General features: G+C 41.2%; 1 protein-coding gene across 2 annotated transcripts in view; it reads left to right on the top strand.

The window, feature by feature from the left end:
• The window catches only part of PLXND1 (plexin D1), a 226,404-nt gene extending 221,688 nt beyond the window's left edge, over window positions 1-4,716 (top strand). For both annotated transcript variants that reach the window (XM_042451226.1, XM_042451225.1), the window contains exons 35-36: window positions 28-102; window positions 2,263-4,716. In XM_042451226.1, coding sequence (XP_042307160.1) covers window positions 28-102; window positions 2,263-2,379 — 192 coding nt within the window. In that variant the 3' untranslated portion in view covers window positions 2,380-4,716. The remainder of the gene's footprint in view (window positions 1-27; window positions 103-2,262) is intronic.
• Window positions 4,717-16,259: the final 11,543 nt, after the last annotated feature.

Genomic DNA, 16,259 nt, shown 5'->3' with positions numbered 1-16,259 from the left:
TTGTTTGTTTGTTTTTCCTTTATGAAGAAATATCGGAATGAGTTTAACACCAATGTTGCCATGACTGAAATCTACAAATATGCCAAGAGATACCGCAGTCAGGTAAATACACTCTGTTGTCTAATAGGCAGAGACAGTTTTCACCTTTCACTACAGATTCACATGGCCTTGGGCTGATGTGGGTTGAATGTAACTAGGCTGGATTGTTCATGGATGAGGAAACAGTCATGTGAGGTTTCATCCTGTGCCCACTGCACTGATGCTTTTTTAAAGAAATCATAGAATCATAGAGTTGGAAGAGACCAAGGGCCATCCAGTCCAACCCCATTCTGCCATGCAGGAAATCTAAATCAAAGCATCCCTCACAGATGGCCATCCAGCCTCTGTTTAATCCAGATTCTGGTTTGTATGTTTTTGTTTCAGTGCATGATTTTTTGTTAAGTCACTGATAAATAGTTAACAGAAGCTTTTGTTAAAATGCAAAACAATGTATTCATACAAACAGTTCACAAAGTAACCCCCAATACCTTGAGATGTATTTCAGCAAACAGAGCTCTGAATTTATTAATGACTTATAATAATTATTCTAGTGGATCTTTGGCCTTGGAACAAAGAAGACCACACAATTCAGACTGTATTTAGACTTCCTGTTTCTATGAGTCTGTGATGTGCCTTTGGGATTTTTAAGCATTTGTTCCAGTTGCTGAAAATGCACCACACAGCTTCCAATTTTTAAAAAGCTTTTTTTCTAGCATACCTGTTTTCACTTCCCCCTCCCATACATATACAAAAGAATTTTATTCCAGATGTACAGGAGGGAGGGTTCTGTCTAGTTCCAAATCTGTATTGGTGCATTGTATTGGTGCAACTATATTTGGCATTTCAAGACCTCCAGATGTCTCCATCAGGCCAGATTACAAAAGACAGATTGACACCGAAAGTTTTTAAAAGACAATGAAAGAAAAAATAATGTCCATGTAGTTAAAGTTTCATCCCTCTCCCCCCCCCCACCCCATTTGCACGGAGCTTTTGTTTCTAGGGTGTTTATCACACGAGGGACAACTGGAAGTATAAACGGTGATTAACCCATGATAATGCTGCAATTGCTAATGGTTTTCATACAACGTCATGTTCAAAGCGCTATTATCCCATGAATAACCCATGATAATCCCGCAATTGCACTAATGGTTTTCACACAATGTCAAGATGAAACGTAATTAAAGTGCCAGTATCCCATGAATAACAAAGCAAGAAATGGCAGCACACATCATTCACGGGATTTTTCCATGAATGACTTTTTGCTGTTTATTGCATGGTTATTCCCTGTTATTCACAGGACAATGGCTCTTGTGTTAATCTCATTTTAATTGTGTTTTAATGTCAGTTGCACCATTTTCACATGTTAATCACTGTTTTAACTCCATATTTCCCCCCATGTGATATACTCCTACATTTAAGGACTTCAGAGCAAAGCTTTAAAAATATAATCAGAACAGTATTCAAAATATGAGTAATACAAACTAAGTTTGAAGCTATTTTTATTCACTGAACGTACACACAACTGGTAAACTGTGTATCTGAGCAGATTTGCTCATAATTTTAGAGCATTCGCATCTGAACACAGCTGCTGTTGCTGTAGTATTTGGGGAAATGCCATTGTACCAGAGTGCAGAACAAGGTTGGGCAGCAATATTATTTTCAACCCAGTTGCTGTAAAATATGTCTTCACAACATTATCCATCCCTCACCTAGACCCTGGAGTGAAAATGTTACCGAATGACATTATCACATTAAGAATATATGTGTAGTCATGTCTATTCAGTAGTAAGTGCCACTGATTCTCCTTGCTGGCATTTTTAATGGCATTTCTATCATAACTTATTTCCCAAAAAGTTACAGCCCCTTTGGAACCAGTTTGTTTCAATGTGTAGTTTGAATAATTCTTAAAACAATTTTAAAATAATTATTGAATTTGGTGGGAAACAGTAGTAAAAAGCTAAGTCAGTGAATTATGGAAAAGAGGATTACTGAAAGATTCAGGAAATACATGGACTTAAAGAGGTGGCGATTTAAGGTGTTGAGTGACTAATGGGGGGGGGGGCGTTCATTCTCTACTCTTTGGTCCTGTACTGTTTTCTACCATCAAATTCAGTGGCAAGAAGACATATATAGTACTGCACTGCGCTGTCAGAATACAAGAATCTCAAACCAGCTCCAGTCTAAAGCCCAGTTTCTCTGTTTTTCAATTCCTTATTCCCTCAGATAGTGAATGCATTGGACTCTAATCCCACAACAAGGCGTACACAGCTGCAGCACAAATTTGAACAAGTGATTGCACTTATGGAAGACAATATTTATGAGTGTTGCAGTGAAGCATAGGTGGCAACCTGGACCTTTTTTCTATGTCTAGAAGTGACCTTCTCTACAGTGCACTGTCTTTTATGGAACACCCTTTCAAAGTATCTGTGTGTCAATATGTAGCCTATTGTATGTATATGGTGATTAAGAAACCAACTTGATGGTGAGTCTGGCCAATCTCCTTAAACCACCTGGTAAAATGAGGGTTGTCCACCCAGCAGCCTGGAATCCTTTATGTGGTCTGCACTGCATGGCACCCATAATCTATTTGATCTTTAAGACAGAGGCACAATACCTGGGCCGCGAAATGTAGTAGCTTCTTCTAAAGAGCTCCTACTCTTATTCAAAGTGACTGTCTTTTCCTTCATTCATTTTCCCAGTGAGACTGCTGTAAAGCAGATATCAGGATATGGAAATAGTGCTGAGATGGTTAAGAGAAAAGCAGAAATACCTAAGGGAACAATGAATGGAGGTTTCAAAAGGCCCTTGGAGCAACAGCTGAGCTCCCTCTAACAGTGCCCCTCTTCCTTCTGTGTACTTTAAATATCAGGGAACCCATTTACTGTACACAGTCTGCTGCATTAGATGTATTTTGTGCCTTTTATTTTTCTACTGTACATGTAAACATAACCACGCCTTCCTCCAAGATTGGAAAGAGGTGGGAACCCCCACAGACAATGCTGTTGCTTCCTAAGTAGTCATGACATGTGAAAGCACTTTACCCCAACAACGGAAATGGCTGTTACCTTGCTGGAGGGATCATTATTGTATAGCAGACAATGTCGGAAAGGAACAAATCAGTGCAGCTGTTCCCACTTCCCAAAGCTTCCCAGATGTGTGTGCAGACTGAATTGCACTTGACAAATTCCCCTCTAAATGCCCATCTGGCTCTACAAATAGTTTTCCCTAGAAGGAGAAAAATATATACATGACAAGGGTCACAGGGATGCACTTCCTTCCTTTTGTTCGCCTCCCCCCCCCATTTACTTTAGAGGGAATATACAGAGCTGAACTCTCGGCTCAGCCTAAATCCACAGTTGGTTTAATACAAGACCACTGGATTTCACTAACGCAAAAAGAAAAGAAAAGAAAAATGTCTGTCTCTGCTTTAGTTTCTACCATAAGGTAGCATCCATTTGTGCCGTCTCTTGTAAAATTTATCCCCCGTGTGATGCCCCTTAACTATTCTGTCTGCCTTTACACTGACTACACTAGGAAGCATTAACTCTGCTGTGAGGAAGAACCTCAGTATTCTTAGCTCTCTCTCTTGGAATTCCTCTTCAGCATTTTAGGTAGCTTCCTGAAGGCAATGGCTGTTCCAGACAGGGAAACCCAAACTTATCGTGAGCAATGAAGCCAGCTAATGCTGCTGACAATGCCAAGCTCATAAACTGCCAAATAATGCTTAAGAATACTACACTACCTCACCAAAGGCAAGGTCTGAAGGGGAATTGCCACAATTTAAGAGGCTAAGATTTGTTCACTTGGGTGGGAATTGAATGGTTTAAATTTTTTTTCAGTCAAAATTTGGTTGTTATAAATGATTAACTTTTGTCAGGTATATCTTTCAGAAATGTGTAGTGTAGTAAATTATATGGGGAACTGATCTGTCATAATTAATTTTATATATCAATATATGAGAAGTACAGATTTTATCCACTGAAAAAATAAAGAGGAATATAAAACGTGAAAAAGGAACTGTAAAAGACAGAGGAAGTGATGTTTGCTGAGAAAGTGGCTGCAGAAGAGAAACTTTTAAGAATGTAGCTGGGCTACATTTAACTTTGAAAGAGTTGGGTTTTTTTCTTTAAAATACTTTTTTTAAACTGTGAAGAGCTGCCAGTTACACATATGCTCACATAGGGTCAACTCAGGAATGTAAAATGGAAGCCTCCTGGACCACTGGTTAAGAAGAGAGAGTTGAAAGTATACAGAAATTGGGGTTTTCCTAGTCCATATTGTGCAGACAGCTATAATTTGGTGAAGCATTAACAAAGTTTTAGCACCTATTTAGGGGTGCAAAAGGACAGTGTCTGGACAGGCCCTAGACCAGAGGGATTGCTCTTTATATCCTGAGTATGTGTGTATGGGTTCCAAGTGATGTGCTTGGCACATGGGTATTAACAGCAACTGCTTTATTATTTAATTCTTCGTCCAAATATTTGCTACAACCATTGAAAAGAAACATCTACAAACCAGAAGCTGAGGGTTGGTGCTGTTGCCCAGAAACCCCACTCCATTGTAATATATTTTTATCTTTGTCAAGTTATTGTTGGGTGCATTTTTTCCTTACCTGCTGTTTTAAGTGGTGGAATCTTTGCTGCGGGAATATCTTTGTAATAAAACAAGATTATCAAATTTGTGTGGGGATGTATCCATTCGAAGCCTTTGGGAAAGGAACAAAAGCAAATTAGAGCACAGTTTGTTCAGCTGTATATGCTCTTGAAGTAGCCTAGCCCAGGGCTTCACAGACTTCATGCTTGGCAAAGTCAACACTGTTTTTTTTGGGGGGGGGGTTTTACTAAAATGCTGAGATCACCAATCAGAGCCAGGTGCAAAAGTTATATATACAAGTACAATAAACCCCCAGGGATTTGTTTTAGTACCAGAATAAAACCTACCTCACATTCCTTCCTCATAAAAATCTACTTCTGGTTACAGTACATAGTATGCTTTGAGGAGGAGGCAAGAAGAGTCATTTTTATGTTGCCATTGTTAAACAGTTGCAAGTCAGAAATCCTTTCTGATCCATCACAAATCTAGGGATCTACAAGCAAATCCTGGTGAACCTTCTGCACACCACAAGCCTTGCATAACGAAATCGAAACTCTTCCCCTCTGGGTCGGAGGAAAACACAAGGGATAAGTCAGTTTCTAAACTGGGTGGGTATATTCACACACACTCCACCACCTGGAAAAAAATTACCCTGGAGTCCAAACAAACTCAACTTCTTGATTGAATCTTGAGAGACTGAGACAGTGGTAGTGAATCCTTATTAGAGACTGCCTGCTTTATAGGCAATAGGCATAAGACAAATCCAGGGCTAAACCAGGATCTACTCTCCTTGCCTTCATGTGCCTCAGTATTGGCAGCAGAAGTGTCATTCAGAAGGCACAACTGTTACTACTATGTAGGAAAACAGGTAAACTCTGGTGCTGCCACCACTCACCTTGCCAAGTGAGTGCCGACCTGAAGGATCATAGCCCATTGCTCAGTACATCTACAGCACTTCATGACCTGTGTGTTGGGTTAATTCTAAGCAGTTTTTTAAACTAATTGCATCTTGAACCTTACTGATCACCTATGAATTCTACTTTCAGACTATTAAAAATGTTTTGATCTTCAAAGTACAGTGGGCCTTTGTATCTGATGGGGTTTGGTTCCAGGATCCCTGTGGATGCTAACATCCATAGATGCTCTGATCCCATTAAATATAATGGCACAGTAAAATGATGTCTGTTATGTAAAATGGCAAAATGGAGGTTTCCCTTTTGGAATTTATATACTTTTTAAAATATTTTAAAGCCATGGATAAGGAATCCATGCATATGGAGAGCCGACTGTACACAGAAGGGAATGTTGAATTCAGTTGTGCATCTCTTTTCCCCCAGTATCTATCGTTGCTCAATTTCCAGCCTTGAAATCCATTGCTCAGTCCTATTTTCTTTAGGCAACCTGAATCTTGGTAAGTTTCTACAGCACATTGGTAGCAACCTCTTCCCTTCGTGACTACAATGTAAACAGCTTTTTCCCTAGGAAGTAGATTGCTACATCTTGTCAGCGGCCTTCCTCCATTGAACTACCAAGTAGGGCCGCCTCCAGCCCTCCATCCATGCTATCAAAACAAGGAACTGAAGAATTATTGTTGGTAAATCCTACTTCATTATCTAAACATTTTATAGAGCACTCAGTGGTCACAAATCCCCACACCTAATGAATGATGGTCTCTGTACAATTGATTGAAGTCAGTATGTATCACGGGCAATTTAAATGCAATTGAGGCTGAATCAGCCAGGAGACATGACGTTCTAGACCTCCCACAACTGCTGAGATCTGTCAAAAAAAAAGCAGACTGGAGTTCAAAGAGAAGTGTAAAGAATGGTTTTTTTCCTGTGGCAATTAAAGCTCTCACTTGAATTGCAGCTTTCGCGAGGTCTGTGGCAAAGACTCCATCTCCACTTGCATTACTCTGGCTCATTAACTTTGAATATCACAGACTAAGTACCCCAAAATAAGACCCTTTTCACAGAAATGTAAAAGATCTGTGATGATTCAATACACTGTAATCATAACTGTATATAAAGGTATGTTGGGTGCCTATCTTTAATAATGATATAGAACAGAGTATATCAAAGATGGCAGAAGTCATATGAGAAGACATAAACCTGTTGGAGTCCGCTCTTTTGCACAATAATTGGTATGGGATGAATCCTGTTCTTTGCAACTGGTCATGCTAAGATAGATTTTAGCTGCTCAGATGTGTCAACTTATTGTTAGTTATTTTTCACAGGAAATAATATCCTTGTTCAGGGGTTCATCCTTGTAGAAATGAATGAATGGAGGTGGAATTGAGCCTCTTCCAGATTACTTGTTCAAGGACACATCACTCAAACACATAGGCTCAGGTGAGCTCCCTGAAAAGTAGGGATCATTCAGTATGGTAAGCTGTGTGCTAAAGCTCCATGCAGACTGAATCTTTGGATATGTAGACATTATAGAAGAGTCACACACCTGCCAGTCTAAAGCATTTATTTCTACTCGCATGAACACGCACAGATGTCTGCAATACAAAGAAAGAAGACATAGATATTCAACACAATAGGTCTGTGTTGTTTCACCTACATACCACATCAATATTTTCACACTTGAAAATACAACAGTTGGCTAAAAAGCTGAAGAGGTTACATAGATCATCTCTGGTTGCTATTATTACATTATGACTGCCTAAGGAGAATACAGTCCTCAGTCCAATTAAACCTGCATCAGCCAAGAAACAGCCAGCTTGCAGTCTGTGAAAACAATTTCACTCAGCTCTTGTTGAACTCTGGCTAGGGCAAACCACAGTCAGTCTACAAGGACAGCATTTATAGGTGGATAGTGACAGCTATTGGCTTTCAGAACCCATAACTGGTGAAGGCTGTCCGCCATCCCATTCCATTTTTAACGCCATTCCAAAGGAGTGTTTTCCTTGGATCAAGGAAACAAGAATTCAAATCTCTTCTTTTGTGTATGGCTAGTACTAGTATGGTGTCATGGTTTGAGTGTTGGATTATGAGTCTGGAGACCAGGGTTCAAATCCTTGCTCAGCCATGAAAACCCACTGAGTGACCTTCGGCAAGTCACACTCACTCAGACCCAGAGGAAGGCAAAAGCAAACCTCCTCTTACCAAGAAACCCCCATGATAGGGTTGCCATAAATCATAAACAACTTCAAGGTACACAACAACGTCGCAACAACTACTAGATGGCCCTAAATTACACACACAACATGGTTTCACTTAATCTCACCTTTCCTCTAAGCAATTCTGAGTAGTACACTAGGTGCTCCTTTTACAAAAGCTATGTGAGGCACATTAGACTTACCATCGTCCTGCTGCTTCTATTCACCCATTTGTCTACTGCTTTGCCACACAATATGTTCTGATAACAAGGTAGCATACAACAAGGAAATGCCAATACAAGAATACTAATGCATATTAGTACATTATTCCAGTAACACAACAGTGCAACAACCACAGGGCCAACATACCCTAAAGGCAGCAGATCCTGTGTAATGTTAGGAGCTAAGCAGGGGTACTTGGATGGGAGATCGCCAAGGAGTACCTGGTACTGTAGCTATATTTCAGAAAAAGGAACTGGCAAAACTACCTTTGACTATCCTTTGCTTATAAAATTCATGAAATCCATTGTCATTATTTTTGTGTTCTTAACATTGAACATTAATTAAGCCTATCTTGGCACTTTCCACCTTGACCTTTCCACTTTGCCATAATTTGGCGGGCAATTTGAAGGCACATTGTTGCTGCTGCTGTTGTTGTTAACCTCAACTAACAGCAACCCTATGGATGAGACATCTCTAAGACCGCCTGTCTTCCACTGCTCTGCTCAGGTCCTGCAGATTCATGATCATGGTTTCTCTGATTGAGTCTAACCATCTGGTATGTAATCTTCCTCTGTTTCTGCTGCCCTCTACCTTCCCTGGCATTTTAGTTTTTCCAGTAATTCATGGTTTCACATCATGTGGCCAAAAGATGACAGCCTCCGTTTAGTCATCCTGGATTCCAGGAAGAGTTCAGGCTTGAATAGTTCTAGAGCTCATTTGTTTGTCTTTTTGGCTGTCTATGGTATTCTAAGCAGTCTTTTCCAGCACCACATCTCAAATGAGTTTATTTTCTTTCTGTTGGCTTTTTTCACTGTCCAGCTCTCACACAGTGATTGGGAATGCAATATCCTGGACGACTCTCACTTTAATATTCAGAGTTATATCTTTACATTTTAGGATCTCATCCATAGTTCCTTCATAGTTGCCCTTCCCAATTCTAATCTTCTAGTTTCTTGATTGCCATCTCCACTGGGATCAACATTTGATCCAAAATATTGAAATTCATTGACTATTTGATTTTCTTGTTATCTAGAATGAATTCTTGTAGACCTTCCATTGTCATTATTTTTGTTTTCTTAACGTTCAGCATTAAGCCTATCTTGGCACTTTCCACCTTGACCTTTTCTGTAATTGCTTCAGGTCTTTGTTTATTTATCTTCGGTTGTATATCTGTATACCTGTATATCTTAGGATGTTAAATGTGCCTTGCTCTGATCTTCACTCCTCCTGCCTCTGCATACATTTTTTTCTGCATACAGGTTGTATAACTAGGGAGACAGAATACAGTCTTGCCTAACCCCTTTGCTTATTCAGAACCATTCTTTTTCGCCATATTCAGTCCTGACTTCAGCCTCTTGTCCTCAGCTGAAAGGCAATGAGATGTGGAGGCAACTTGAGGATTTTTTGCTTCATATATGGTAGGAGTCTTTAGTTTTTTGTGGGGGTTTTCGGCCTATGTGACCTTGGGCTAGTCACACTCTCTCAGCCTCAGAGGAAAGCAAAGGCAATCCCCTTTGAAAACATCATGCCAAGAAAACTGAATGATAGGTTCACCTTAGCATTGTCATAATTCAGAATAGACTTTAAGGCACACAACAACAACAAAAAGGGACTGGAACCCAAGTTTACTCAGTCATTTTCTGATGTTTTGATCAAGACACCATAGTGGATCTCTTGTGGCACCTAAACAATAAGACCAAGATCCTATATATATATATATTTCAGTATAGCACAAATGTACCCAGTGCAAGTATGTTGGGGAGTCCATGGCTGCATCCCAATGGGTGCCGTTTCTCCTTATTTTCACCCATTGTAGCTCCCCACACACCAAGTGAAAGAGTGAGAAACAGGACCATGTGTGTGCCTGTGAAATTATTGGCAACACTATGGACCACACTTACTCAACCTCTGAGAAAGCACAGCTACTTGCACAATGATGTTTGTGTTAGTGTAGCTTATATCATAATAAATCTGTCAGTGTTTAAGATGCTACAAGACTGATTAATTACTGAAATGTATGGAAAAGAGTAATGGGCCAACAACCCTGACCAGACAGAATGACAGCAGAAAAGTGCATTGCTATCATCAGAGTTCTACAAAGTCCTCTGAAAAACAATGAACTATAGCCTGCATTTGTTTTAGTTTTTCTGTCATTTACACTCCTGACATTTCCTCAAACATTGCATTGTCCCAAACGTCTCTAGATTTGAAAGAGAGCACATACATTAGCAATTACAGCCTGTGCTTAATAGCTCTGGAATTTTTTCTCCTTAGAGACTCATTCACTTTGAAGACCCAGCATTCTAATTTTAACCAGCTTGGAGTACTTGACGGTGTTCTAGATATATACTGTTCTGGTTTTAAATAGAATTTAAATGCTGCCATTCCTCTTTGGTTTTGTCACTACAGTGCTCTTGCCTCAGGGTGGGCATTATTTGCATAACAGGGGTGGACATGAGTTAAAGGTTTGAGGCCACTTTTTGGTCCACACCATCTTATGGCCAGGGATCTCAACAAAAAGTCACTTTCAGTTGTGACTTCCTGGTTCATCCATTGTTTGGGGGCTAGAAAGTATAGGAAGATTGCATGGGACTAACCTCTCCTGGGGTCTCCAGGAGCTATGCGGATGATCTGGGAGTGGAAAACATCACTCTTTTTTAAAATTAGGAGGATCTGGGTGAAGATGAAAGGTAGTAAAAATCCTTTAGGGTTCGGCAAGTGGCCCATGGGCTAAATCAGTGGTTCTCAACCTTCCTAATGCCACAACCCTTTAATACAGTTCCTCATGTTGTGGTGACCCCCAACCATAGAAGAGCGGCATCTCAGTTCCTAAAACCATCTGAAATGTATGTTTTCCAATGGTCTTAGGCAACCCCTGTGAAAAGGTTGTTCAACCTCCAAAGGGGTCGCGACCCACCGCTTAAGAACTGCTAAGCTAAATGATTCCTGTAATTGATCTGTTGCTGATGAACATGAGTGTGACTACCACTGCCTACAGATGATTTCAGACATGATGTCCTCCATCCATCCTGATTTAGTAGGAACAGCTCCAATAGTGCAAGCATTTCATAAATAGTAAACCACATCTACTATCCCAGCATTTACATGGTGGAGAAATGTACTAGATACAATGAGAAAACTGCATTTTCCTTTTTTAAAAAACAAGAAATTCATATGCAACTAATGAGGGTTCTGGGTGTGGGGGAAGGACCATTTTTCTATTTGTATCTTGTACTCAGTGAGTACAGGAAAAATGTGGTAGTTTTAATGCATCAGTCAGGAGATAAGAGAAGCATATCCGCGGTAGGATTAGTCCTGATTAATCCTCTGCCATCTACCTTTTCCAGCTGTTTCTGAAATATCCCAATTTCTTTCTCATTCTCCCACTTCCCTGCTTCTTCTTCAGTTTCTGCAAACTGAGTTCAAAATGCAAAAGTAGGACAAGGGAGGGGAGGGGAGGGAATGGGTGAAATCTCACCTTTCCCAGTAGACTCAGGCAAAAGCAAACAGCTGCAGCCTCTCCTAGCTTGTCTCTCCTTCCTCACTAATAACTTTTGCCATCTTGACGACACTATGATGTTGCTTGGCCACATGTATTTCAGTTTTCTTCTGCGAAATGTTGGAGGATATGGTATATGGGTTCACTTTCTGGGCAAATAATGTGAGGAATATCTGCCAAATACAGGGGACTTACACTTTTTGTCAAAAATGGCCATCTAGGGGAGTCAGTGGGCTGAATCCTATTGCTAATCTCCACTGGAGCAGTTCCACTGAATTAATGATTGAATGGTGAGCTCATGTAAATTCCATTGATCTGTGGGTCTGCTCTGGTTTACAGTGCCAGTAGGATTAGGGGCAAGGGTTGTAAAATAGTACTTTGGGCCACATATAATCCCAGGGATGCAATTTGCCTGCCCCAGAGCTATGATGTACAGTGTTCTTGAGAGTTAGATACTAACAGGCACCAGGGCTAGCCTGAAGAAGAAGAGCCCTCCCTTCAGTCCATCTGCCTTGGTCCAGGCCTCAGAGGGAGAGAAGAATGCTGGACCTGATCCCCTCCCCCCCTCACCATTCCCTTCTCCTTTTGTGTCGTGTCTTTTTAGATTGTAAGCCTGAGGGCAAGGAACTGTCTATTATCTCCTCTGTTGTAAGCCGCCCAGATTCCCAGTGATTGGGCAGCATATTATTATTATTATTATTATTATTATTATTATTATTATTATTATTACCCTCTTTTGTTGTTAGCTGCCTTTGAGTGAACCACAACTCATGTGACCCTATGGATGAGACATCTCCATCATCTCCTGTCCTCCACTGTTCTGCTTAGTTCCTGTAAATTCATACCTGCGACCTCCCTAATAGAGTCTATCCATCTAACATGTAGCCTTTCTCTTTCTGCTTCCCTCCACCTTTCCTAGCATTATTGACTTTTCTAATGAGTCATGCCTTCTCATGATGTATCCAAAATACCACAGTCTCAGTTTTGATCCATTTAAGGAACCATTTCTTTGTCTTTTTGTCCATGGTATTCTCAGCACTCTTCTCTAACACCATATCTCAAGTGAATTGATTTTTTTTCCTATCTCCTTTCTTAATTGTCCAGCTATCACATCCATACAAGGTGATGGGGACTACAGCTCCCTTTATACTTTCAGATAAAGACAATCACTTGGGGCCACTAAGGTCTCAGTCTCAACACTTGGTGTAAAACTAATTTGAAGTGGATCAAGGGATATCGTATTTCAATTTAAAATTCCTGCAGTATTTCCCCACTCTGTTGGGTGAGGGCTTTCACAAAGAACCAGAAGCAGCCTTGCATTTGTTCGGGTTACTTTATCTACTTCTGAGAGCATCTTTGTTCAAAACACCTTCAGGGCCTAGCTTGCAGAGATAGAAGTGGTGGAATTTTGTTATCTAAGAAAATATCTTGAATCAAGGCACTCCAAATTAGTTCATATCATCTGCCCAATACCACTGTATTGCCACAGCAGTCCTGTGACAGCTATGTGACAGAGGAGAGATTTGAATCTTGGTCTTCTGGATCCTCAGTATAATCTATTACACTATCATGATTCTATATTAGTTGAGAAAACTGGATATAGCCTACAACAACAGCCTTGGAACTACACTTTCCTGTGGTGCCACTATCAAAGATTAAGCATGGAAGAAAATAAGGTCAGATTCTGCAGGTGCCAGCTTCATTCTTTTACGTAAACAGGGTCTTCTAACTTATTCACAAAAGGACTGCTCCACAGAGTCCCTTCCCTTTACCAGAATCCAGGGATAGCCTAGTTTTAGTCCACATATACCTCACTATGCAGCCCTGGATTTTCCTAAATGTGATTAAGGATGCTGTTTGGAAATGGCATAATTAAAAAGAAAGAAAGAAAGAAAGAAAGAAAGAAAGAAATGTATTTGGGTTTATATCAGGTCCAGCTTGTGGCCTTAGTTCTATAATGGACCATTGACACAAACATGTTTGTGTTGCAACCAAAGGATGGCTATAAGTACATGAATCTGCCCCTATATATTTTGCCACCAGAAGTAAAAACTGATCTTCTATCCCTGGCCTGGACTGGAATCATTCTTTGTACATGCAAATACTCGCACTACTTTGAATGACTCAATTGTATATCTGGATTGTTTTAATTAACTGTTTAGAAACTAACACGTAGTTTAGGATGTTATGGTAGTCCAACAGACACCACCTTCAGCTGCTAAAGGAAATGAATGCGGCTGCCCTTGTAGAGCAACCCTTGATTGAATTTTGTTAATTAGTCGCATGTTATTCTTTCCTTAGGACTGGAAGATTGCCACACACATTCAGCTTAGCTCTATTTCACCCAACTGGCATTTATCATTGTTCTAATTAACAAGGGCAAGGAAAGATTGAATGCACCACAGCTGGGGCCTCATTCAGGTCTCATGAAAGCTTTTAGCAGGAATAAAGAATCTAGGACAAAAAGAAAATGCTTCACTTCATAGGGCAAGGGTGCTAATTCCCACAAAATGACATTGGCCTGGGTATAAAGTGGCTGATAAACCTTTCACCTTAGTGTACCAAACAGAGGTCAGGTTTCATTTGAACCTCTGGGGAGTGAGACATCCTGAAGGATTTTACACTTGACTAAGAAATCTGGGTTCAACACCACCTCTAGAACAAAGTTGTGTAGCTCTGGGTGCCTTCTCATCCTGGCTGCCTCCATTTTCCTCATGAACTTTTATGGCTTTTATACAGGAACAAACAAAACACACACACACACACACAAACACTAAAGATAGGTTAAATTATTCCACTAACAAAACAGGCTGTCTGTTACTGGAAATAAAAGGGTTACATCTTTTTCTAATTTATAAGAATGATTTTAAACCTATATTAGTCAGATTACTGATACAGGGACAGAACACTGCAGCCTTTCTCAACTTTTTTACCCTGAAAAACCCTTGAACTAATGTTCACGTCTCATAGAACCCCTGCGTAAAAAGTATTATATCTACAGTTCAGGGGGGAAATGGTTTTTGCTTTGTTGTTTTTTTCAATCATAACCTCTCATAGGACCCTAGGGTTCCAGTTAAGCCTGGATGAGAAACCCAGAAAGTACTACCATCATGATTTTATATAAAAAAACATGTATTGCTGACAGGAGAAGTCATTGGAAAGGATCCTGGTGGATTTTGCATTTTGTGTGTCTGACAATCTACCCCCGCGCTTCCTCCATTTTTTTCTTTGTGGAGGAAAACCATTCTCTCAGAGTTTACCTAGAGTTGTTGCTTTTGTGACTGAGTTCTCTTTGTGTGACCCACCAATGTCTTAGCAGGCATTTTCTTCTCAATGGCAGCTTGGCTTAGCTATGTGTACCTCAGTACCTGTTGTTGTTGTGTGCCTTCAAGTCATTTCCAACCTATAGTGACCCTAAGGCAAACCTATCATGGGATTTTTTAGCAAGTTTCTTGGGGGAGGAGTTGCCATTGGCATCTTCTGAGAGAGTATGACTTGCCCAAGGTCCCCTACTAGGTTTATGGATTTGAACCCCATTTTCCATAGTCATAGTTCAATGCCCCAACTGCTACACCAAGCTGGACATCAGATGTACATCTATTTAAATTTGAAAACTGAGACTTAGCTGTCTCTATCCTTTGAGGAACCTTCCCCTTAAAAAGTCTCACTAAGCCACAGGACAGACCGCCCAAAAAGGGTGGCCTGCCGGAGGCCTAATTTCCTCTGGAGGGAAGCAGCTTCCCTCAGCAGGAAAAAGAAGCCAGAAAAACTGGCTTCTTTTTGCGCCGAAGGTGCGATGTAATGAGTGCCGTGCTGTGATGTGCAGATGCCACATGGTGCTTATGTAACAATGGCGATGCCCGTGAACATGGGGCGCGCCATTGTTACGGTGTCGCTCCATGTCAGGGTTAGGGACCATGCAGTTGCCGTGTGGTCCCTAACCCAAAAATCGGCACCAGCATGGTGTTTTTGCGCAGTCTATATCGCGTAGGGTTGCCATAACCCGGCTGCAACCGGGATTGTCCTTGTTTTGGCGGCACCAGGCCCCTCCCGTCCCGGGTGCCGCCAAAAACCGGGACAACCCCGGTTGCAGCCAGGTTGTGCCGCAGCCGGGGCCTCACTGCCCTCCTCCTCCTCCACCATGCATGGCTGCGCGGAGGAGGCGGAGGAAGAGGAGGGCCGCGCGGCCTGGGGCGGAGGAGGCAAAAGTGGAGGCAGCACCTCCTGTGCGCGGCCACGCCACCCTCCCCGCAGCCTCCCCTCTCCTTCCCGGCCTCTGAGGAGTCCAAGGCCTCTGCAGAGGCCGGGAAGGAGCATGGGGAGCCACCGCGATCACCGTGATCGCGGGCGGCCTCTGAGGAGGCCGAGGCAAGGATGCCATGAGTAGTTCAGACAGTTGGGGGTTTGTGATACATGGGGGGGGGGGGGGTTGAGAACATAAGGATATGCACCTTGTGTCTTTGGCACAGAGTCAGTTCTATATCCCAGTTTCTTCTCCCATACAACATTACTTCCTGATTCTCCATTTCATGGACTCCTAGCAAAGCAACATCAAGCTGTAGGGGACCCAAATTCATTATTGGTTTTGATTATTAGCACCAATAAAAAAATGAAAAAGTAGTTTATTACAGATAGATAGATAGATAGATAGATAGACCAATCGGCAGATAGTGTGTTTAAGCATTTAAAATCTGTCTGTCTGTCTGTCTGTCTGTCTGTCAATTAATCTATTTATAAGAGGGTGGAGATATATCTAGATATATAGATCTAGATATATAGAGTATAAATTGATCTGACTGT

The sequence above is a fragment of the Sceloporus undulatus genome, chromosome 2 (assembly GCF_019175285.1).
Source record: "Sceloporus undulatus isolate JIND9_A2432 ecotype Alabama chromosome 2, SceUnd_v1.1, whole genome shotgun sequence".
In the NCBI taxonomy this organism is placed as follows: Eukaryota; Metazoa; Chordata; class Lepidosauria; order Squamata; family Phrynosomatidae; genus Sceloporus; species Sceloporus undulatus.
Note: the sequence above shows the minus strand (reverse complement) of the source record. Positions and strands in the feature narration are given on the sequence as shown.